General features: G+C 37.0%; 1 protein-coding gene across 9 annotated transcripts in view; it reads right to left on the reverse strand.

Moving 5' to 3' along the window:
* Nucleotides 1-25,386, reverse strand: part of ZMYM4 (zinc finger MYM-type containing 4) — a 114,322-nt gene that overhangs the window by 41,190 nt on the left and 47,746 nt on the right. For 8 of the 9 annotated variants that reach the window (XM_079776333.1, XM_079776339.1, XM_079776340.1 and 5 more), the window contains 7 exons: nucleotides 21,348-21,869; nucleotides 19,697-19,758; nucleotides 19,189-19,359; nucleotides 9,212-9,296; nucleotides 8,719-8,974; nucleotides 2,171-2,345; nucleotides 1,848-2,060 (listed from right to left, as the gene is read on the reverse strand). In XM_079776333.1, the coding sequence (XP_079632459.1) occupies nucleotides 1,848-2,060; nucleotides 2,171-2,345; nucleotides 8,719-8,974; nucleotides 9,212-9,296; nucleotides 19,189-19,359; nucleotides 19,697-19,758; nucleotides 21,348-21,869 (1,484 nt within the window). The other variant, XM_079776341.1, reaches the window with a different exon arrangement.

Here is a 25,386-nt window from a genome sequence, read left to right on the forward strand (position 1 = left end):
TATATATATGTGTATGTGTATGTGTGTATATATATATATATATATATATATATATATATATATATATATATAGAACAATTTAAATAAAGTTCCCAATAACATTATTAAATTCACAAATTTTAGTTGACTGTATAAAAATTCACTCTCCTAAGAAAACAAATGATCAGCAAATGCACTGAAACAGAAAGCCATTGTAAAATTTTAAATGAAGAAAGTTTTTACTATTCTTTTGTACTTATCAATTTTAAAATCTAATTTACGATCAAAATTTACTAACAAAATATAAATCAAGTACAAAACTGCATTAGACATTTGTCATACTAGAATTCATCCAATTCATTCTCTACAACCCTTAATTCACAAAATAATATATAACCCACATTTATTTTTCTTATTACATGAAGAGAAGAAAAAAACTCTTTAATAAGTAATGGTAACATTTTTATTTTCTGAATTGCAATTTCAATGATATGGATTTGATTTCAAGAATACATATGCAACTTGGACATTACCCTAGCAAGATAAATGTGTATATGTATATATGTAAAGCAAACTATATTTCAAAGAACAGAAGTCTAACACCAATCAGATGGTGCATTATTTTTCTTCTTTGCACTCCTCTGCATTTTCAAAATATTCTTCAAAAACATGAATCATCTTACCTTATAATAGACAAATATGCAAATTGACCGCATCTTCGCTACGCCCAAGCCACGCCCGCCAACCAAGCCACGCCCACCAACCACTCCCACCAGGAAACGGTTGCAGGGACGTTGGGGTGTGGCGGAGCCCAAGGCCGGGAAAGCCTCGGGCGGAGGCTTTCCTGGCCTTGGGCACCAGCGGGGAGCTTGCATGGATCGCAGGAAACCACTGGGGGTTGGCTCCTGCGATCCTTAGCAGAGATGCTGGGTGCGGCCAAGCCCAAGGCCACCGCCCGGGGCCAAGCCCCGACCCTGAAAAAAGGCAGAAGGCGGTGGCCACAGCCAAGGCCTGGGTCCCCGGTGCCGGCAGAAAACTGGTGCAGGCATCCAGGTGAATGAAGGTCTATTGCACGAATCTTCGTGCAAACGGGCTACTAGTATATGAAATAAAAGTCATACGTAAAAATATGTATTTCAAATGCATGAACAGAAATATATGTCACTTCCCTGGCTGGCATGTTCAGTGGTTAGAACACTGGCCCACACACCAAAGGGACTAGGATAAATTCCCAGTCAAGGAATTGAAGGTTCAATCCCTGCCTTAGTTCCCAAGTCAGGGTACATGTGGGAGGCAGCCAACTGATGCTTCTCTCTCACATTGAAGTTTTTCTTTCTTTCTCTCTCCCCAATTCCACTCTAAAAAAAAAAAAAAAAAAAAAAAAAAAGTCAATGGAAAAGATACCCTTGGGTGAAGATTAACCAAAGAAAGTAATGTATGCTGCCTTAACTGGTTTGGCTCAGTGGATAGAGCATCGGCCTTCGGACTGAAGGGTCCCAGGTTCAATTCCAGTCAAGAGCATGTACCTTGGTCTTGGGCACATCCCCAGGAAGGAGTGAACAGGAGGCAGCTGATTGATGTTTCTCTCTCATCGATGTTTGTAACTCTCTATCCCTCTCCCTTCCTCTCTGTAAAAAATAAATAAAATATATATTTAAAAAAAAGAAAGAAATGTATGCTACTTATAAAACTCTTGTTATAAAGTTTTTGACAGGCATTCATTCAACAACTACTATTTATATGTAAAAATACTAATTAAGGTAATAATATTTTAATATTTTTGTGACATTTTCATAAATAATTTCCACCAAAAAATTTAGATACCCCTAAAATAAACAAAGTCATCAGGATTATATAGGGTCATGTACCTGCTTATATGCTGTAACACACGTTGAGCTACAAAACTTCTTAGACTGTCCCTCTATCTGAAGCATGTGGCATTGTCCAGAGCCACTGTAACAGTAACCCCCACAGTTCTCACAACAGTTCATGGTGAGGTTGTTAGCAGAGCGAAACTTAGAGAAGCAGGCATCACTGCAAAGTTTATGTACCACATTTTGGTAATTAACTTCATGTCGAATCTAGGAATTAAGAAATAACAAAATACAAACAACAAGCAGAGACCATCAAAACTTTTCTTTCAGCACAAGCATTAGACCCCATGCCCCAATAAAATAAAAAGATCACTTACCACAGCATTCTTCTGACACATGCTGCATTTGGTTGAAATGCTATTCGTATTTATGGTAACAACAGGTTTTCTTTTCAGTTCATATGTTGATAAACATGACTGGCTGCAAAAATCTTTACTACTGGTGGTATTTTCAAACTGGGCACTGATCACATCCTTCGGATTTAAAATGTCTCTAAAGATAAAATAAGCCACAGTATAATTAACTTTTTTCCTTTTTGTGAGCTAAATAAAATAAGAGAGGCAATTACAGTATAGGAAAAGGTATCTGATATTTAAATCAGAAAACCTGGGTTTTCTTGGATAAACTGATAAATTGCTTTGATTCTTAAGTTCTGTTCTATAAAACAGACCTAAGCTGACCTGCGTGGCTCAGTGGTTGAGCATCAACCTATGAACCAGGAGGTCACAGTTCGATTCCTGGTCAGGGCACATGCCCAGTTGCGGGCTCCATCCCCAGTAGGGGGTATACAGGAGGAAACTGATCAATGATTCTCTCTCATCATTGATGTTTCTCTCTTTCTCTCCCCCTTTCCTCTCTGAAATCAATAAAAATATATTTTAAATAAATAAATAAATAAAATAAAATGGACCTAATAGAGACTTACTTCATAGAAATGTTGAATTACTACTAGACATTGTTTCCAGATTTAAAAATATATATACATGAGTTATCATTCATTACCTCTAATCGGTAAAAATATAGATTTTTAATTTTCTTCTTAAATATTAATACTTAAAAATTTTGTAAAGAACTATCTTTTAAAGGTAAGAATACCTTTCAAACTACAATGTATATTCTAGCATGATTATATAATATTGAACCATTTCTATATCTAAATAATTTAATTTGTAGGCATCAGTTACAAAGGGAATAGAGATTAAAATCCTAGGGATTAAGGTTCCTTATCACTCCACTCATCCCACCCAAACCAGTCCTTCTATATAATAGTTTAAGTATAAAGCATTTTAAAAACCAATTTTTAAAAAAAGAATGGTTGTTTATTGGTTTTTTTAAAGAGAGAAGAAAGGAGAGGGAGAGAGAAACATGCATGTGAGAGCAACACATCCATTGGCTGCCTCCTGCATGCCCCCCATATCCTTGGGTGAGGACTAAAAGAAAAAAAAAGTCAATGAATGACAGGGAATCAAACAAGCAACCCCTTGGTACACCAGACGATCCCAACCAACTGAGCCACACCAGCCAGGGCAAAAAAAAATTTTTAAAAATGCCTTGATAAATTTTCTAAAGATTATCTCTTTGCTATGAGTACATGCCCACATAATAGTGAATAAGATGTGTTCTATTAATTCCTGCATCTTTAACAGATTATACTAATCAAGTACTTTTTAGAAAATATTAAAAATATCTCTGCTTCAATAAAAGATAACAGTAAACATAATGAGAATCATCATAAAGAACACCTGATACCACACTACACTGCAATACACAACTTCATACCTCATCTTCTATAGTTAATAGCTCCAGACTACTCTGCATTTTTTTGCCTTTACAGTTTTTTTTAATTAAGTTTTACTGTATTTCATTTACAAGGGTATTTATTGAGCAGTTGTATTGAGCCAGACATTATCTAACTCCTATGTGAAGATATGGTGCAAGCATGCACTCAAGGAGCTACTAGTATATTGGGACAGATAGACAAATGATATATAAAATAGCACAAAAGAGGCATCCTTGAAATACAAGAGTAATGTAATACTTTTGAAAAAGATACATATAAAGTGTTATATAGAAATAGAAATGAAGAAACAATTATTTCAGACATTATGTGACATGAAAGGCTACCCAAAAGATGATGACATTTGTACTAGACCTTAATAAGAATTTTCTAAAAGTTAAGGAGATAAAGAGGTAGGAAATAGGATGAATCAAGGTAATCCTATGTAATAAAGAGCTAATATGTAAATAGTCGTCTCACTCAGACACTCAACACTGGGGAGAGAGGATTGGGGCCCAGCCAGGCACAAATGAGCTCGCGAGAGAGGAATGGGGACCAGCCAGGCTGCGGCCCGGGAGAAGGACAAGCCGCCCACCCTGGGGTCCCGGGCGCCAGCGACTGGGCCTGCACCTGTGGCCCGGGAGAGGGACAATCCGCATGCCCCACGGTCCCGGGTGCCAGCGGCTGTGCCTGTGGCCCGGGAGAGGGACAAGCCGCCTGCCCCGCAGTCCCAGGCAAAGCCGCCCACCCACGGACGCCTGCGGCTGCAGTCGGCACGGGTAAAGCCGGACAAGGTACTGGGTGCCTGCGGCCGACCAGAGGGAGGGCAGCCCGGGTCCCAGGTGCCTGCAATTGGCCAGAGGAAGGAATTCTGGGTCCTAGGTGTGGGGCGAGGCAGAGGTGGTTAGGGGCAATCAGGCTAGCAGGAGAGCAGTTAGGAGTGATCAGGCAAGCAGGCAGAGGGGTTAGGGATGATCAGGCAGGCAGGCAGGCAAAGGTGGTTAGGATCGATCAAGCAGGCAGAGGTGATTGGGGGTGATCAGAATGGCAGGCAGAGGGGTTAGGGGCGATCAGGCAGGCAGGCAGGTGAGCAGATAGGAACCAGCGGTCCCAAATTACGAGAGGCAGTTGGACATCCTCTAAGGGGTCCCAGATTGCAAGAGGGTGAGGCTGGTCTGTGAGACCCCCCCGCCCTCACCATGCATGAATTTCGTGTACCAAGTCTCTAGTGGAAGTATAAAACATAAGAAAAATGTAGGTATTTCTCACTGCTCTCAAGTATGCTTAGTGTCCAATTACATTATATCTTATTGTAGCAGAGTACATGTTATTCCAGAATAAGAAGCAAGCTCATTCAGATAGTAAAAATTCAGAAATGGTACAGAGAATCCTAAAACAGTTATTTCCTTGAGTGCCATTAATAAAGAAATCCAATTTTTCTAATAATACTAACAAAATTACCCTAAAAATTACCTCTTTTATGTAGGATTTGAAATACATATATATATTTTTTAAGAAGTTTTTACTGATTTTAGAAAGAAGAGAGGAAGGGAGAAGGATAGGGAGATAGAAACATCAATGAGAGAGAAACATCGATCAGCTGCCTCCTGCATGCCCCCTACTGGGAATCAAGCCCAAATCCCTGGGCATGTGCCCTGACGGGGAACTGAGCCAATGACCTTTTGGTTCACAGGTGGACACTCAACCACTGAGCACACTGGCTGGGCAGAAATATACTTTTTAAAAAACAAATCATTAGGTACCTATGACTGAAGAAACTAAAAATTAAATGATGATTAACCAAAATATATTCAATTTTAGTTAAATCCAAGATACTAAAAGATATGGTAAATAAAAGATTAATAAAAATAAAAATGTTATTCCAAACTAATGAGTTTCTTTCAACCTAAATGCTGCTGCTATAAAAACAGCAGTAACTATCAAAAAGAAAATCTTTTCTAGTTCCACCTATTCAAACAAAATTGAAATCCTTCTTATAGGGATTGACTTACAAATAAAACCTGTTTAATTGTATGGATTATTGGAAAAAGGGAGGATAGCGCATGTGCCAAAATTAACCAGTTATGTGCCACTGAACAAATCTTTTAACTTCTTTGAATATAATTTCCGTTTTAGGTACAACCCAATTCAATAATTTGATAATCAGATAACTAAATTATCCCAGGCTGCTGTAATGACTGTGTAAATAACAGGGGGAAAAGGTAAAGTGGTGAAAAGAAGATGAAAGAGTAGTATTCAGGAATGGAAATTATATACAAAGAAAACCAAGACTGATCAGTGGCTGGGGACTGAGCCTTAGAAAGAAGTATTCTGTAAAATGAAGAGGGGGGAAAAGTAAGAGAGAAAATGAAGAAGAAAGAGCTGAGGTGATAGGAAGGTAAGAATACCTGAAAGAAGAACTGAAAGGGGCAAATGAAAAAGAACAAGGAATTAAAAAAATAAATAAATAAAAAGCATAACAGAGTAAGTAAATGAAGAAGTACGTAAAACAAGTCAAGGAATGACCCCTGGTCAGGTGGCTCAATTGGTTGGGGCATCATCCTGTACACCAAAAGGTGGTGGGCTCAATTCCAAATCAGGGCACACACCTAGGTTGCAGGTTCGATCCAGGGTCAGGGTGTGTCCAGGCGGCAACAGAAAGATATTTTCTCTCTCACATCGAAGTTTCTCTCTCTTTCTACCTCTCCCTCCCTCCCTCCCTCCCCCTCTCTCTCTCTTCCTCTTTTTAAAAGTCAATAAACATATCCTTGGGTGAGGATTTAAAGGAAAAAAAAAAGTCAATGAATGACAGGTTGAAAAAAAGAAGAAATGGATGGATAAGACTAAACAGAAATAAAAAATGTAATCTTAGGCCTAGATGGTTTGGCTCAGTGGATAGAGCGTCAGCCTGTGGACTGAAGGGTCCCAGGTTCTATTCCAGTCAAGGGCACATGCCCGGGTTGTGGGCTAGATCCCAATAGGGGGCGTGCAGGAGGCAACCAATCAATGATTCTCTCTCATCATTGATATTTCTCTCTCTCTCCCTCTCCCTCTCTGAATCAATAAAAATATATATTTTTTAAAAATGCAATCTTAAAGAATAATTACATCACATAAGATCAAGACAGGTAAGATATGACATGTAGGTAAAAATGACCTATCACCAGAACACTAGGCAAACACCACAAACTAAATGAATATAATAAATTTAGATGAAAATCATAACATACAAGGTGGGGCAAAGGTCGGTTTACAGTCATGATTATGAGAAGCACAGTTTATTCTTGTATAATTATTTCTTAATTATTGTATTATTTTCCATATGAACAACTGTAAACCTACTTTTCACCCACCTTGTATGTAGACAAGAATTAAAAAACACAGAAAGAGGGTATACATTTTAAAATTTATCTGAGCCCATTTGGTTTGGCTCAGTGGTTGAGTGTCAACCTATGAAGCAGGTCATGGTTCGATTTCCCGGTCAGGGCACATGCCTGGGTTACAGGCTCCATCCCCAGTTGGGAATCGTGCAGGAGACAGCCGAACAACAATTCTCTCTCATCATTGATGTTTCTATCCCTCTATCCCTCTCTCTTCCTCTCTGAAATCAATAAAAAAAAAATTTTTAATTTATCTGAGTTTTCTATGGTCATTTTGAAATCCACTCATTATTTTAAAGAAGTATCTATGATTGTTATGAAAAGAGAAATATTGTTTAAATTTTAAAAAGTGCTGATCACCAAAGCAAGAAATCAAGAAATAATAGAAAGTTATGTGACATTATTTCATTGCAAAATAAGAAACTACAAAAATTATAACATTAAGTTGATTTAATCTTTGATGATTAATATACCAGAATATTACATTAGACATGTGGAATATTAAGTACTCATTTCTAAAAGTACGTTTCACAATTCAAACAGAATAAAGAAAGAAGTCTATCTCTGCTAATTAAACTTTAAACATAAAGAGATGTGCTTCCAGAAAAACACCTAACCATATTCAAATTATTATTTTTTTTTTTGTCTATATGCCTTTTTCCAACTGACCCAGAAGAGGAAGCATCTTTTTCCACAGATAAAGAGCTGCATCCATGTGAGGAACTATAAACACAAATATCTTAACTAATAAAGCATGATTTGCATAGGTCAGTGGTCGGCAAACTCATTAGTCAACAGAGCCAAATACCAAGAGTACAATGACTGAAATTTCTTTTGAGAGCCAAATTTTTTAAACTTAAACTATATAGGTAGGTACATTGTTATTAACTTAATTAGGGTACTCCTAAGCTGGCCTTTGCTAAAAACTCAAGGGGCCAAAGAGCCGCATGTGGCTTGCGAGCCGCAGTTTGCCGACCAATGGCATAGGTTAATAATAGAAGCCAATGTGATTCTATTATTAGAACAAAGCATCATTAATCTTTTTCTGACTTATTGAAAATTTCTATCAATCGCCTTACAAAATTAGCCAAAATTAGTTCATATTATTCAAATATATCAGGATGTCCTTATAAGGTCTAAGGGCACACATACTTTTTTGTTGTTAAACACTGAAATGGGACCTCTGAAGTAATTCAGAGATATTGAATGTATATAGACATATATATGTATGTATGTATGTGTGTGTGTGTGTATATATATATATACACACACATACATACATACATATATTTGAATCCATGTAAAGAAGAAAATATTAAATGAATTCTAATTATATAATAGGAAATACAACTTTAAATATTTGTTGGAATTAAGAATCTATTGCCTACAGTTACAACCAAAATATTTTGGCCATATAATACCCCAGAATGGTATAGTTTTTGTTTCATAAAGCATCTCAACTAACAAGGATGAAAAGATTGGTTTCAAAAACATCTCTAATATATAAAAAGCACATTATTTAAAGTTAAAAAGAAAGCTGAACACCTGCCATCCAGAAAAAAGAAAATCAACAACTTATCTGTTGGTACTAAATAATGTGGTATTTCTCAAAAACCATGGAAATGTAGAAAATTAAACAATACATGGATAAGAACCAAGTATCTTAAAAGAAAGGAAACAAAGAAGATAATTTAGAATTTTGCTATACTTAGAGCAACTTGAACAAGTTTTCTTGGTGGGAGGAGGTGGTGGGCGGGCAGGTGGAACTGTATATCCAGTGAGGCACAGTGTAGAGCAGAAAAGCTGTGTAGACCCTTTCCTCTGATAAGCAGTTTGCCCCTTCTGTAGAACTTTTTTACAGCCAGAACAGGAAACTCGAATAGCTGTGGCTGGAACTGAAGGTAGCATTTTATTCATGCCAGATGATGCCAGAGGAGGTTGGAAGCCAGTAGTCAACTGTGGAGCTTTAAAAAAAAATTTTTTTTTGAAAAAAAAATGTTTTATTTTGACCATGAATTTTAAGTATGAATCTTCCTTTCTCTTCTAGAACTGGACTTGAAACTCAATACTAATTATGCAATACGCAGTTAAAGCCATTCTAATTGGGCAGAAAAAACTGCTTAGCTTACTAATACAAGTAGATACTTCTCACTCATATTGGTCAGAATAAATACATAAAATCATTCAGTTCTGTATCTTACCAAGAGGACTGCCACTGACTGAAAACACAGCACTAATTTTCAGTTCCCCCTCCTGAGTTTTTTGCTGTTGGCCATGATTAAACTCCTTAAAAAAAAAAAAAGAAAAGAAATTAAAACATAGAGGAAAGAATAAATACAATGTATCTAAAGAAATCCAAACATTGAAGACATTTTACTATTGCTATTTTGGGGTAGAAAATGTTTATTTAGAACATTAATAAAAAATAACAGCAGCAATATATAATTACAATAAGGATGTAAATTTGAATACACTGAGAGAGTAAAAGGACAAATATGAAAGCAGTTACCTAATTAGCTTATAAAATGTACTACCAGATAATTACAAATCATTTTTTAATTCTTAATATAACAGTATTTTAAGTTACTGTTTATCTATTATAAAAGTAATACACACTCACTATACAAAATTTAGACAAACAGGAATAAGAAAAACATTCTAATCATATTTCTATCACCCCAAAACAACCACTGTTATTCTTTGGGTATATTTTTTTCTAGTCTTTTCCCCTCTTGCATTCAGAGGTTTTCTTTCTTTGTGATTATACTAAATATACCATTCTCATAAAATGATTTTTTTGACCACTTGAAACAACTGAACATTTGTATATTATTAAATACTAGGGGCCCGATGCACAAAATTCGTGCACGAGGGAGCGTGTCCCTCAGCCCAGCCTGCACCCTCTCCAATCTGGGACCCCTTGAGGGATGTCTGAGTGCCCGTTTAGGCCCAATCCGGTGGGATCAGGCTTAAATGGGCAGTCAGACATCCCTCTCACAATCCAGGACTGCTGGCTCCCAACCGCTCGCCTGTTTGGCAGCCTGATCACACCCCTGCCAGCCTGATCGATGCCTAACTGCTCCCCTGCCGTCCCAATTGCCCCTAACTGCCCTCTCCTGCCAGCCTGGTAGCCCCTAACTGTCCTCCTCTGCAAGCCTGGTCGCCCCAACTGCCCTCACCTGCTGGCACAGTAACCCCTAACTGCCCTCCCATGCCAGCCTGGTTGCCCCTAACTGTCCTCCCCTGCAGTCCTGGTCACGCCTAACTGCCCTCCCTTGCCAGCCTGGTCGCCCCTAACTGCTCTCCCCTGCCGGCCTGGTTGCCCCTAACTGCCCTGCCCTGCCGGCCTGGTTGCCCCTAACTTAAGGTGACCAGACGTCCCGCTTTTGGCAGGACAGTCCCGATTTTTAACAATTTGTCCCGCGTCCCGCGGCGTTTTAAAAAAGTCCCGATTTTTGGAAAGAATGCACAACAAGCTAGGGAACGGCGGGAGAAGGGAAAGGGAATATACGGTTTTCGGCGGCCATGTGGCTATTTAGCCAGGATAAATAATGCACTAAAAATTGTGGAATACGCGCTGTCCTTACCAGGAACTAATGCTGCAACTGAACGTGTTTTTTCTACGGTAAATAAAGTGTGGACATCAGAAAAATCACAATTAAGTGTTGAGACTTTGAAAGCCATTTTATGTGTGAAATATAATTTAACAAATTCTTGTGAAAAATTTCATGACTTTTTAAACAAGGACAGCAATCTACTAAAAAAAATTCACTCAAATGAGAAATATGCCAAAGAATAAAATAATACTATACATAATTTTTTATTTATTATATTTGTAAATTGTACTTATGTTGAAATTTTAAAAAATATATTACAATACTATTTTTGCGTTATATGAAAATTTTTGTTGCTCCATATATACCAAATTTTGAATCAAGAAACCCCTATCTCTCCCGCCCCCGCCCCCCCCCCGGTCAATGGTGTTCCGCTTTACCAATGTTAAAATCTGGTCACCTTACCCTAACTGCTCTCCCCTGCAGTCCTGGTTGCCCCTAACTGCCCTCCCCTGCCGGCCTGGTCGCCCCTAACTGCTCTCCCCTGCAGGCCAGGTCCCCCCCAACTGCCCTCCCCTACAGACCTGGTCCCCCCCAATTGCCCTCCCCTGCAGGCCTGGTCCCCCCCCCCCAACTGGCCTCCCCTGCCGGCCATCTTGTGGTGGCCATCTTGTGTCCACATGGGGGCAGCCATCTTTGACCTCATGGGGGCGGCCATCTTGTGTGTTGGAGTGATGGTCAATTTGCATATTACTCTTTTATTAGATAGGATTACTCCACATCTAGAGGTTAAGCATCAGTGTTTTTTAAGTTGGAGTCCAAGAGTCCTTGAGGTCTATAGATATACTCTGGGGAGTCTAAGAATTCTAAAAGAATTTTTTAAAACTGTGTTTTATTTCAAAGACATTTTTAGTGAATGTAAACATATTTTAAGTCATAAATAACCAAATATAACTGAGTTATACTACAAGTTTTCAATGGTGTTGTTTACTTCCATAATTATATTATTGCATTGTGAAACCAAAAAGTGGTAGATTAATTCATTGTTTATCACACTCAACTTGCAAAAATTCTGCAAGACTTCTTATTCTTGGAATTCTCAGGTAACTCCAACATACTCCCTTTCTTTGTGGTAAGGGGTATCTGTACATTACCTCAAGTTTGAGAAATACTGATGTATTTTAACAGGTGTAACAGATTATACAGGAAAGAGATTGGGTTGAAGTGAGAGAGGCACTTGCCTTGGGCATAAAATTAAAGCACCAAAAATATCAGTAATCAAGATAAAAAATTATGTTAATGCAATATTCTTTAAAATAAAAAATGCAAAATCCATGATGAATATAATACCAAAACTTTAAATAAATAAGGACAGGATCAGTATTACTGATTTTTCCTTTGGACTCAGGCTCCATTTTAATGGCCTGGCATGAATTGAGTTACATAACCCCAACCCAGTGTCATTCCATTTTTTTCATACATTCCATGAAGAACATCTTTGTGAATACTCAAATTCTCATTTTTAGGATTAACTCCTAAAGAAATGATCCTTATAGTGGAATTACTAAGTAAACAAATACATAGTAAAGGTTCCTGATACGAAATGACATTATTTAAAAACAAACAAACGAGTATCACTTAATTATATTTGTTCTAGTAATTTATGAAAAAAAGCCATTTAAAAGTGTTTTCCCCATTGGTGTTTCAATTTGCAATTGTTTTCTAATATCTATTTATAAAAAAGTATACTGTAACAGTATTAGTCCTCTGTAACATGTTATCACCATTTTCTCATTATGTACTTTGAGTTAAAATTTTATGTACTGAAGTTTCCATTTTTATGCCAAAATGCTATAAATTACCTTTGTGATTCCTTCTACTTCTTACAAAGTTCTACTTCTGCAACAAAACTCTAAGAATGTTTACAATACAGTTCTTTAATCCAGATGTCAACAAACTTTATCTGCAAAGGGTCAGATATTAAGTATTTTTAACTTTGCAAGCCATACTATCAGAACCACTCAACTTTGCCATAGTAGAGCAAAAGCATCTAGAAATCTTATGAAAATGAATGAATGTGGCAATGCTCCAATAAAACTTCATATACAAAAACTGTGTGCAAGAAAAAAAAAGCAAAACAAGACAGAAACACAGAGAACAGGCTGGGTTTAGCCCATTATTGATATTTTGCCAGCCCCTACTTTAAATCCACCTGGTATTTATTTATTTTTATGTATAATAGGCATTTTTCTTTTTTCTCTGAATAGCTGGTGAATTCCTTCCATTCATCATTAATATATCTAATTCCTTTAAATATGTCTTCTTTGTGGCGATCCATTCTGTATCATTATTAGCCTCACTAACCTTATAAAATCACACTGTCCTAATGAAAATAATTGTGGAATGTTTGACCAATTATTAGAGTTTGCCACTATCTACCTATTTTTAGAACAAATGTGTAACGTGGTATGTGCATGCCTGTTTACTCCTTCAAAACATCAGAACCTATTGATATTTTCATCAGAATTATATCAAACCTATACCTTAATTGGAAATAACTGATATCTGACTTTTTAAAAAAAGTCTCACCATTTACTGGTTTCATCTAACATAGTACATTTTAGTTGCTTTGCTACAGAAAATAGTGTACCTTCTTATTATATTATCTGAGAAAAAATGATTTATAGAATATTGCTAACTTTTATTTAACTAATATTCAACTACCAAGTCTATTAAACTTTCATGACTCGTACTAATCCTATCTAATAAAAGAGTAATATGCAAATTGACTGTCACTCCAACACACAAGATGGCCACCCCCATGTGGTCAAAGATGGCTGCCCCCATGTGGACACAAGATGGCCGCCACAAGATGACCAGCAGGGAAGGGCAGTTGTGGGTGATCAGGGCCTGCAGGGAGGGCAGTTAGGGGTGACCAGGCTGGCAGGGGAGGGCAGTTGGGGGCACCAGGCTGGCAGGGGAGGGCAGTTGGGGGCACCAGGCCTGCAGGGGAGGGCAGTTGGGGAGGACCAGGCCTGCAAGAGAGGGCAGTTAGGGGTGACCAGGCCTGCAGGCAAGGGCAGTTGGGGGGATCAGGCCTGCAGGGGAGAGCGGTTGCGGATGACCAGGCCTGCAGGGGAGGGCAGTTGGGGGTGACCAGGCCTGCAGGGGAGGGCAGTTGGGGGAGAACAGGCCCTCAGGGGAGGGTAGTTAGGGGCAATCAGGCCAGCAGGGGAGCAGTTAGGCGTCTATCAGGCTGGCAGGGAAGTGGTTAGGGGGTGAGCAGGCTGGTAGGCAGGTGAGCAGTTGGGAGCCAGCAGTCCTGGATTGTGAGAGGGATATCCAACTGCCCATTACCGGGATCGGGCCTAAACGGGCAGTCAGACATCCCTCGAGGAGTCCCAGATTGGAGAGGGTGCAGGCTGGGCTGAGGGACACACACACACACACACACACACACACACACACACACACACACACACACACACCCGTGGACAAATTTCGTGAACCGGGCCTCTAGTTCTCTAATAAAGATCCTTATCAGCAAATGATGATAATTGTCTCCCCTTTTCCATTATTTCTAATTTCTTTAACATGTATTGGGGCAAAATCCAAGAGTTAAATAACAATGATGAATCAGTAATTTCTGTTCTTTATGAATTAACAAGTTTCCATCACTTTAGCTTTAAATTCAATGACTGTTATTGATCTGAAGTAGGTATTTCCTTACCATGATCAAGAGAGTATTACAAGAAATGTATATTGAATTACATGAGATGTCTTCTGGCATCTATATATCTATCTATATAGCCTTACTTGACCTGTTGGTGAAGTTATATATTAAAAGATTTTCTAACATTGACCAATCTTGACATGCCAATGTTATATACCACAATGTAAATTTTAAGTAAAACCAATATTTTTATCTCAAAAAACTCCAGATAAAAATCAATACTTATTGGCATATTTTAATGTTCTCCCATCGGCTCTTTCTCGCTGTCAGTAACAATTATTCCAAATTTCTGATACATTCTGTAAGCCTCAAATATACATTACTCATGTAATACAATAAAATAAGTATATATCTTAAGTACTCCACTTCTTCACCTCACAATGCCTTCAAGGCAGAATAATGTTATTTTAAGATTCCCCTGATAAAAACTAAATTTACAAATTTAATGACAAACCAATGACTAATAATTTCAGAAGTGAAAATCTGATAACCCAAAAGCTTCCAGAAGCAGAAAAACAGGTTCAAAACAAAACAAAATCCTTCACCAATACTTTTAACTTCACTTTGTTTACCAAAAAGGAAGATCCAGATCACTATTCCAAGAAAGTATTTTAGAAATGAAGAACCTACTTCCTCCTATAGCCAAGTTAATTGATATGACTAAAAAAAGGCCCCAAAATTTAATTACTGAATTCTGACTTCCAAGACTATGTGACTCATTATTGTGACAAATAATTTGCCTTCCCATTCTAATTCATTTATTTCAATGAAACATTATAAATTAGCTCTTTTATTATGAGCAAAAAGAAAAGGTAAAAAATTGATTTTAATGTAACATTTACTGATTTTCCAACTTTTAGAACCTATCAAAAACAAAATGGAAAAATGGAGTTATCTGGCTCTTTAAAGTTTCTATTTTAAAACCTTCTGTAGACTATTTTTTTTTTAATTAAACAACTTTTATTTACAAAAAGATTGGTAGACTAATGAAAGTAAGACCTTGTGGCCCTAGACTGGCTCCTTGTAATTAACTTATCCTCTAGAACCTGTTTCCTCATTTACAAATAAAGTTAGTATCATCTACTCTGGCCTTCTGAAATAAGATGAAACAACACAGCACACATAAAAATTTCTTGTAACTGTAAAAAATACTACAGAAAATACTATAGTGACATGCAATGGGATTTGAATGAAGAAATATGACATGTAATGGGATTTGAATGGAAATGAAACTGGGAGGCCAACTGATGTTATACCAGTAACAGAAACAGAATGATAACTGACAAATCCAGAAAATTGTAACAGAAGAAATAATCAAGAGCAAATAAATAGAAGCAGTGAAATTCATAAACACACATTTTAGTACTTTAGTGATTTACATGGAAAGTAAAGAAGTTAAAACCAAATGAATCAGACAAGGAAAATTATAGAGTGAGCTGAAAGCAAAACTACAAGTTAAGCGAAGAGAAAAGCCAAGGGAGGTTTTGACAAGGTGCCATGAGCTAAAGCTATGATCTTATTAAATCATGAGAAAAGCTACTACTAGTAACTAGTAATTAATGATCAAAAATAAAATCTATCAGCATTTTATGAACCTCAGGTTAATAGTACTCTTTTAGTTATAATACATTTGAACTCCCTTTTCCAGTCTATGGGAAATGAGTAATAGTGATAAAGCTGATCCTACTTGTAGTAATATATTTCTAAGAAGCCTGAAACACCAATCAAAGAATATATGCACCCTGCACCCCTATGTTCAATGGCAGCATTATTTGCAATAGCTAAGATCTAGCAACAGCCCAAGTGCCCATCAGTAGATTGACGGGTTTAAAAACTGTGGTATATTTCAGAAGGGAATACTATGCAGCTATACAAAAAGAAGGATCTCTTACCCTTTGAGACAGTATGGAGAGACCTGGAGAGTATTATGCTAAGTGAAATAAGCCAGTCAGAAAAAGACAAGTATAACATGATGTCACTTTTATGTGGAATCTAATGAAAACAAAAAAAACTGATGAACAAAATAGATCTAGAGACATTGAAACATGCAACAGACTGATGTATTTCAGAAGGGGGAGGGAGTGTTAATCAAAGAACTTATATGCATACTAGTGGCCCGGTGCACAAAATTTGTGCACATTAAAAGGGAATTAATTAGAGGAAATATTTTAATATTGCTATTTGCCTTTTCTCTATAATAGAAGTGTCAGAGATGAAAGAAAATTAGTAAAATATATGTGAAAATCTCCCTCCTGTCAGAGTTGGGGCGTACCGCGGGACCCAGAGTTAAGTCTCCACCCACCTGCGCACCTTGAAATCGCGCAAGACCCAGACCTGGCTGGCCCCACCCCCGTCAAGCCCTGCAGGGCAGGGGGCACAGCCTCAGGTCCCCCAACCCCAACGCCAGGGGCGCGGCCTCAGGTTCCCCGGCCCAGCCTCAAGTCCCCCGGCCCCGGCGAGAGAGCACGATGACCATTTGCATATTAGCTCTTTATTATATAAGATATAGGATATGCATAGCCCAAGGGCAAACAATAGTATAGGAAAGGCCTGGGGAGGGAGCAGAAGCTGGGTAGAGCGGGTCAACAGAAGAAAAAAGGAGACATCTATAATACTTTCAACAATAAAGATTTTTTTAAAGTGATAAAGCATTAGTAGTAGTGAACAGCAAGAAATACAGGTTTCTAATGGTCACGGGGAAGAAAGACCTGAAAGAACAGAACAATGAAGAAGGGAGAGGAGGGAGGAAAACAGAGGAGAGGGAACAGAGGGAAAGTAGAAGGAAAGAAAAGAGGAGGAAAAAGAAAAGGAAGAACCAATTTAACATGAGGTCCCCTGGGGGATTTCTGGAAGAATATCAAAGGTCTGCTCCTATAGGATTGGTACAACTTCTTAGAGAAAAGTAGCTTTACCCACTCACATACTGGGATACCTTATTGAAGGGTCAGGGTAAAGAATGCTTCAGAACCTTATGCCTAGGACCTACACACATTCCTACTTCGTTCTCAAGAGTCCAATCAATCAGGTGGTGAGCCTCTGAGGAAGTTCTTCCCTATTATCATTATGAAACTTCATATTCAGCATTTTAAAACACATCTTTACAATCTAAATAGAATATAAAAATGTAGATGTTTCTTTGTCTTACAGAATTCTCCAGCTACTAGAACCTCTGATTATTTTCTGAACAATAGTACAAATAACTCTTCCTGATGCCCTCCTCCCCAATGTATTTGGTTTTTGCCATAATTGACTTTTTGTCCCAAGAAAAGTGTCATTGGATCATGTACAGTAAGAATGGGATGCCTTTGGTAACCCACCATCATGATTTCTTATGGATTTCCCATATCCACACTGGGGTGTGTAAAGAGACAAGAGACGTGCCCCATATACATACACGGTTGTAATTTTCTGAGGCATACACTGCCACATAAATTTTCCCTAGATGTCAAGACATTTTTTTATCCCTAATTCAGATATCCAAGATCTCCATTTTGCCTGCTTCTATTAAATATGCTTTCACAATCTACCTTCTATTCAAGTATTTTCATGTTCCTTCTCTACCATCTTCTTTGTAGCCACTACACTCATACCCATCCAACTCCTACAGCTTTATCATCACTATATAGCTACCTTCCACTATGCACCATGAAATTCTTGCTTAACTGAGCAACAATCTGACCGTACAAATCACCTATTATCTATAAATTATCTATTATTCTAGCTCCTTACTCTAAAACAGTGGTTCTGAATAACAGACAATTTTGTCCCCCAGGGGACATTTGGTAACATCTGGAAACACTTGGGCTGGGGGCAGCATTGTTATAGCCATCTAGTAGGCCAAAAATACTGCTAAATATCCTGCACAGGACAGCCCCTCTAACAAAGAATTATCTGGCCCAAAATGTCACAGTGCTGAGGTTGAGAAACCTTGCTCAAAGACATCTGAATGAAAAAATCTCTTACACAGAAGTTTCACATTCTCAAACCCCCTAATATAACAGGAAGATATGGAAAAGCAAGCTTCCCTCCAGATTAACTGTCATTTCAGAGAAAGATCTAATTCACACTATCTTTGCTTCTCAGCCTCTGAATTAATGTGATCTGTATAAACCATAGACAACCCTCAAATAATTGCTACTATTGTGTATTCATCCTTTGTTCTCCTTCCCATATTCCAGTATGATTACGGTGCCTGGTATAACTTCTTTCTTCCATCCTAACCACTGTAATGTCATTAACTGCATGAATAACTTCGCTGGCTTATAGGATAGCTCTATGACTTTTACCTCCAGAGATACACGATAGCAGAGCTCTATCCCTATCTTTATTACTCACAGTTCTCAAATTTAGTATCCCCTATTATCCTTCTTTACCTTCTATCCACTGATCCAATGAACTGGTTCTTCAATCAATTAATCCTTCCCAAGATAGCCTGTCCATTACTCCCTCCTGAAAAACATTTAAATCTATACATAGCCTGTACTCCACTAACAATAAATGCAGACTTATTACCACATATAAGCTCAATCAAACCATAAACTAATAAACTACCATAAACCTTCAGCTCTATCTTCTATATCAATCTCTAATCCTTGAAGACTCACACTTTCCTTAATTCTGCACTGAAACTGTAAAAGTCAGAGTACAATGGTATTTAGGAACAAACAGGATTAAAAGCCTAATTACTACTCAGGAAACATTTCATATAACTCCTTGTTGGTTCCTTAGCATTATTCTCACAAGATAATTCAAATTGTCTCAACTTTCATTAAGAGTCTCCTCTCACCCTGTCAACAAACTACTTCACTTTTTAATCAGGAACATCTGTTCTCAAAATGAATAATTCATGTGTAAAACAAAAAGAAGGGGAAAAAAAAGGTGAACTGTTTACTTGAGCATTGTCAGGTTCGTCTTTAATTTTGTCTAGTAGTCCCTGCTGTGGTGCCATTGCTTTGTCATACTCATCATCCAAAGGTTCTTCTTTAATTCTAATATTTGATGCAAAGGAATTCCCCAGTTCCGAACCAATGGGTTCTTTATTGGCAAATGGATAGCTGGAATCCTAAAACACAATATAAAGGATTAATAAATATTCAGGTTTTAGACTTATTCCTCTTCAGGTTCAACACCCAAAGAAAAACTCATTGGAAATGAAGAATTCTATGGACATTCACTAGAATCCCTACACCTAAAAGTAAATGTCTAAATATCAAGTACAAATAATCTAAGAGCTGAGACTTTATCTCCAAAGATGTCCTTTCCAAAATAATAAAGCAAATAAAATAAAAATCAGCGCTCTACCTACTACATATAGTTACAGTTTAGAAAGTAACATAAAGAAAACGTTGACACTTGACTTGCCACAATTACAGCATTCTACATACACACTGAAAACTTACCCTAAAGTTTGTTTCTGGGGTTTGTGGTAAATGAGTATGTAATGTTTCTTCAACTTGATTAGCTATTGAAAGAAAAACAAAACAAAACAAACACATGTATATGAATAACAAATCTTATAAAGAGTAACCTAAAAAGCTATCATTTGATAATCACCTCTCTTTTCCAACAAAGATGCTCATTAGCATGAGATGGATCCCCCAAAAACACCCAAAAGGTAGTTTCATTCACAGTAAAAAATCTGACACCATGTAACTTTTAGCCTCATCTTATACTTTTCCTTGCTCAAATCTAAATAGAGTGGTTATTTTATTCACTATGCTCTGAAAATTACTTGTGTTTGTTATTCCCCATTTCTGCTTATATCATACTAAGTCCCCTTTATCTATCCTAATCTTTATACAGTCTTCCAGACTCAGCTCAGGTCAAAATTCACCTCTCCTCTATACAACCTTTCCTGGCCAATAAGTTAAAAATCATCTCTAGGAATATCCGAAACCCTATTTCAATAATTTGAAAATCTTCATGTACTGCCTGCCTTGTGACAAACTCTTCCACCACTGTCTTTAATTATAAATTAAATCTATGATATGCAACTGGTCACTGATACTTCTAATACTTGTCTTGTCTCTTCTACTACCAGACATTATGTTACTTGAGGATAAGTACCCTCATAATGTTCAATATCCCTACAGGGGATACTGAAAATGTATACTGATTTGTTCTTTCTACCGTATTTCTCCTAGCATTGTCAGAAGAAATTTAAGGTTGATAAATTATACCTTTCTTTCCCTCACATCTACTGAATATTTACTGAAACACTACTATTTTCACTATAACCAAGAATACAAAGATGAATAAGATACAATCTGACCCTCCATAAACACCTACACTAGTATGTAAGGCAAAAATAAATACAAAACTATAATACTGTGTGATAAGGACTATAAATAATGAAGCATGAACAAAATGCTATGAAAATATAGGTAAGGAAATATTTCATTCTTGATACAGAAAGGTTAGGGGTGACTAGAGAATAGTAGAGGTTTATGAGTTAGGCATTGTTGAATAAAAAGTTCTTTTACAGACATATATACAAAGAGAGAAAATGGCATGCAGGCAAATAGAACAGTAACAGAAAAAGGATGCATGAGGGAAATATATGATGTATTCAAGAATGGAACTAGAGTTAAAGTATAGGATACACTGAGCAAAGAGGCTCAAGAAGAGCCGCAAGAAACTTCTGAAACATAAAATAGAAATGTTATCAATAAGAAAAACCCTCCCTAATTTGGTGGACAGCAGTTTGAATTAGTGCTTACAGCACAAAGAAGTTAAATCCAACTTCAGGTTCCAATGTTCAACCAAAGAAAATGAACAGGTGATTCGAGTATCTTGCCTTCTCATCAAAATATTGCAACCAGGGGAGGGAGAAATGAGGTTTAGAGCTATTTTTCAACCATTTATACCATTACCAAAAGTTACGGGGAGAAATTCAGTCACTCTGCAAAGAACAAGGATAAAAAAAAATGACAAGCTTACAATGAATTTAACTGTTCATACTTCGCTTAGCATCAGAAGTAATAAAAGCTATATTATTATAAGTATGTTGTTATTTATTGTGGTTTATGGCTCTATTCCAACAATTATTACCTGCTTTATCAAAAAAACTGCTTTTCAACCTTGCATCCACCTCTTTATGGGATTTGTCCAACTGTTTTTCATGTTCATAAGTTAGGTCTCTATTTTTCTCCTTTCCAGAAAATGTCTCTTTGCTGTTTTCTCTTACTAGACTAAAATCTTTCCGTATTGATTTAAAGACAGAAACCTGATCAAACTGTTTAGGAAAGTCTTTTTTAAATTTATTTTGAATCTGTATTTCATTTTCATGGTCTGATTCATGCTGTGTGACTCTTCTCTCTATTTCCAAGCTATCATCAGTATGAACTGAAGAAACAAGATTGTCTTTTGAACTAAAATCCTGTTCATCCTCATTGTCACTACCAACGACTGGAATTCCTGCAAGATCCCCAGAGTTCAAAAAATAATCATCTTCATCCAGCAATGAATTTTCAGATCCTGTTTGATTCGGCATTCCATAAGGCATGCTGTCAAGGGTAGGAGTTAAGTTGTGGTCTATATCTTCAGACATTTCTGTATCCATGATACCACCACCTTAAAAAGTAAAATACTGTTTAGACAAACGATAATGCTAAAGTTGACCACATTTATAAGGTCTGTCTGATATTTAATCAAATATTTTTTCTTTCCAAACAAAATATAGGTAATATCACAGTATTCCATGAACACTTTAAGACAGGAGTGACAGATATGACTATCCCTATTTGACAGATAAGGAAACAGGGCCCTAAAACTTGAAAAACTATTGTTAGTTAGGAAGAAAGGCAATGTGAGTTAGATAAATGTACCAACTTCAAAATCAGACATACCTGTGTTGGAATCATAGCATGATCACTGAAAATCTATATTATCTTGAAAATTAAACTTTCAGCCTTCTTTATCTATAGAGAGATGTAATACTGACCTTCGAAATTAATTTATGGTGGGGATTAATGGCAGTGTGTATAAAGGACCTACTAACAGAGTATAAAAGTGATAATTATAATTAGTATAGTGATTATTCTGGGGACCTGATATTAGAACCCAGGTCTCTGGTCTCAGAGTCCCAATTTCTCTGCACTAATTCTAATAAACACAGCAGTTAATATTTATATAATAATAAATATTTAAACATAAAAATAAAATGTATCCAAGCTAGAATAAATTTTAAAAGTGTTTACCGTTTAAAACTATAGGCTCAAGTCTCTCTTATTCCAAAATAAAACAACAAAAAATTTCCAGCTTTGTATTTCTTTGCTCTCATTCACCTTTCTTTCACAGTCAAACTTGTAGGGAAAAGTCTACAGTGGTTTATTCCTACTTCATCTTAATCCTTTAGATGAAAGCAATCTGGTTCCCAATTTTGCATTGGAAATGCTCTCACTGAGATCATCAATGATCTCCTAATGGTCAAATCCATTAGGATTTATGTGGCTTACCCCTTATGTGGCATATCCCTCCTGGATAAAATTCCTTCCGTTTCTCTGACACTATTATTTCTTCCTCCCTTTTAAACTGGTCTATACTTCTCTTCCTCTATGCACTCAATATCAGCTTTCCTCTAAGATTCCAGTTCTCTTCTCATTTTATACTCTTGGACTACTTTTTTCACCACCATAGCATGGCTTTTGCAGTTGACTTCCTAAGCACTTCAGCTTAGACCCAAGAGTCAGATATTTATATTCTTCTAGGACCCTTAAGAACTCCAATTTAGTACCTCTAAAACCAAACTCATCCTGCTCCCATTCCAAGCATATTCTTCTTGTATTTCTTTCACTTGATTAACAGTATCATCAAACCAGCAGTTTACTCAAGATAGAAAAGAGAGATACTCCAATTCCTGTTGACAGTGTACTAACTCAAACCACATAGGTATCTAAGAAGCAACCATATTCTTACAAATCCTAACCCTGAACCACATTTAATTGATCCATGAGCAGCCAAATTGGAACTGACAAAAACATATAGTGAAGCAAATATTAAAAATAGAGGTACCAACAACAGCCTTGCTTTTATTTGAAGCCCAGATGAAACCTTCAATGTGGTTGGTTTTTCAAATAATTCCCTGGGTATGATCCAGAATAAATTCCTCCTTATAATCAAGTCCTAACTGATACAGAGTCCAAATGAAAGTTTTCTTCAAGTTGCCCTCCTCCATAAAGAGAACAGAATTGACAACAAGCTTCAAAACTTCATATATCAAATTTTCTGAAGGTGTTAACATCATAGATATTTTTACGCTTAAAAATGTCGAATTTTGTGCCCCAAAAAAGCATTTGCGGGAAGTTTTAATTCATTACTTTATTTTGAAGAAAAGTGCTGCTGAAAGTTATCGTATACTTTGGAAAGCTTATGGTGAACATGCTCCATCTCAAGATACCTGTGAACGCTGGTTTAAACGCTTTAAAAGTGATGATTTCAATGTGAAAGACAAAGAACGTCCAGGTCAACCGAAGAAGTTTGAAGACCAACAATTACAAGCATTACTGGATGAAGATGCATGTCAAACTCAAAAACAACTTGCAGAAAGATTAAACGTTGCTCAGCAAACAATTTCCGATCGTTTACAAGCAATGGGAAAGATTTTAAAGCAAGGAAAATGGGTGTCACATCAACTGAATGAAAGACAAATGGAAAACCAAAAAGTCATCAGTAAAATGTTGCTTCATTGGCACGAAAGAAAGTCTTTTTTGCATCGAATTGTGACCGACGATGAAAAGTGTATTTATTTTGAGAATCCCAAAGGCACAAAATCATGGGTTGATCCAGGTCAACCATCAACATCGACTGCAAGGCCAAATCTTTTCAGAAAGAAGACAAAGCTCTTCATTTGGTAGGATCTGGAAGGTATGGTGTATTATGAGCTTCTAAAACCAGGTGAAACTGTTAATACTGATCACTACCGACAACAATCAATTTGAACCACGCTGTGATTGTAAAATGACCAGAATGGGCCAGAAGACACGGCAAAGTAATTTTACTTCATGATAATGCACCATCACACACTTCAAAACCAGTTAAAGACACGTTTTTAACGCACCATCACACACTTCAAAACCAGTTAAAGACACGTTTTTAAGCCTGGGAGGTATTAACCCACCCACTGTATTCACCAGACCTTGTTCCTTCAGATTACCATTTGTTCTGATTGATGGTACATGCACTTTCTGAGCAGCACTTCAAAACTTACAAAGAAGTGGAAAATTGGGTCTCTGAATGGTTTGCCTCAAAACAAGAAAAGTTCCATTGGGACGGTATCCACAAATTACCTGGAAGATGGGGGAAATGTGTAGCTAGCGATGGACATTACTTTGAATAAAGCACTTTTGATGTTTCTCTTGAAATTATCATGTTTTCTTTGATTACAAAATCCGCATTATTAACTGGTACACCTGGTATACCACAGCAAGAAGAGATAAAACTATCCCTGCATGCCAAATCTAGAAGCCACCTGTTTTTTTCATAACCCAAAAGCAACAAATAATTTTCAGTTTAAAGATTAAAAAAATGAAAAGAAAATGTTTCCTGACACATGAAAATTGTTAAATTAAAAATTTAGCCTCATTTTTATATTGTCTATTGCTGCTTTCACACTACAAAAGCAGAGTCGAGTTGTTCCAACAGAGACAGTATGATCTATAAAGCCTAAAATAATATTACTACCTGGCCAGAAAAGGTTTTCAATCACTGTCCTAAAGCAACAGACTTTAAACTTATTTTTGACAGAAACCCACCTTATAGATTTTACATGAAATTACATACATGATAGTTTCTTGTATGTATCAAAAAACATAATCAAGAATGTTCATAGAGGAAAGATTTGTAATCAGAAAGTATATAAACAATAAAATAAAATTTTAAATGGTGATATATCCTATCTAATAAAAGAGTAATATGCAAATTGACCATCACTCCAACACACAAGATGGCTGCCCCTATGTGGTCAAAGATCCTGCCCCCATGTGGACACAAGATGGCCGCCACAAGATGACCAGCAGGGGAGGGCAGTTGGGAGGGACCAGGCCTGCAAGGGAGGGCAGTTGTGATCGATTAGTCCAGCAGGGGAGGGCAG

This window comes from Cnephaeus nilssonii (genome assembly GCF_951640355.1).
Source record: "Cnephaeus nilssonii genome assembly, chromosome: 7".
Classification (NCBI taxonomy): domain Eukaryota; kingdom Metazoa; phylum Chordata; class Mammalia; order Chiroptera; family Vespertilionidae; genus Cnephaeus; species Cnephaeus nilssonii.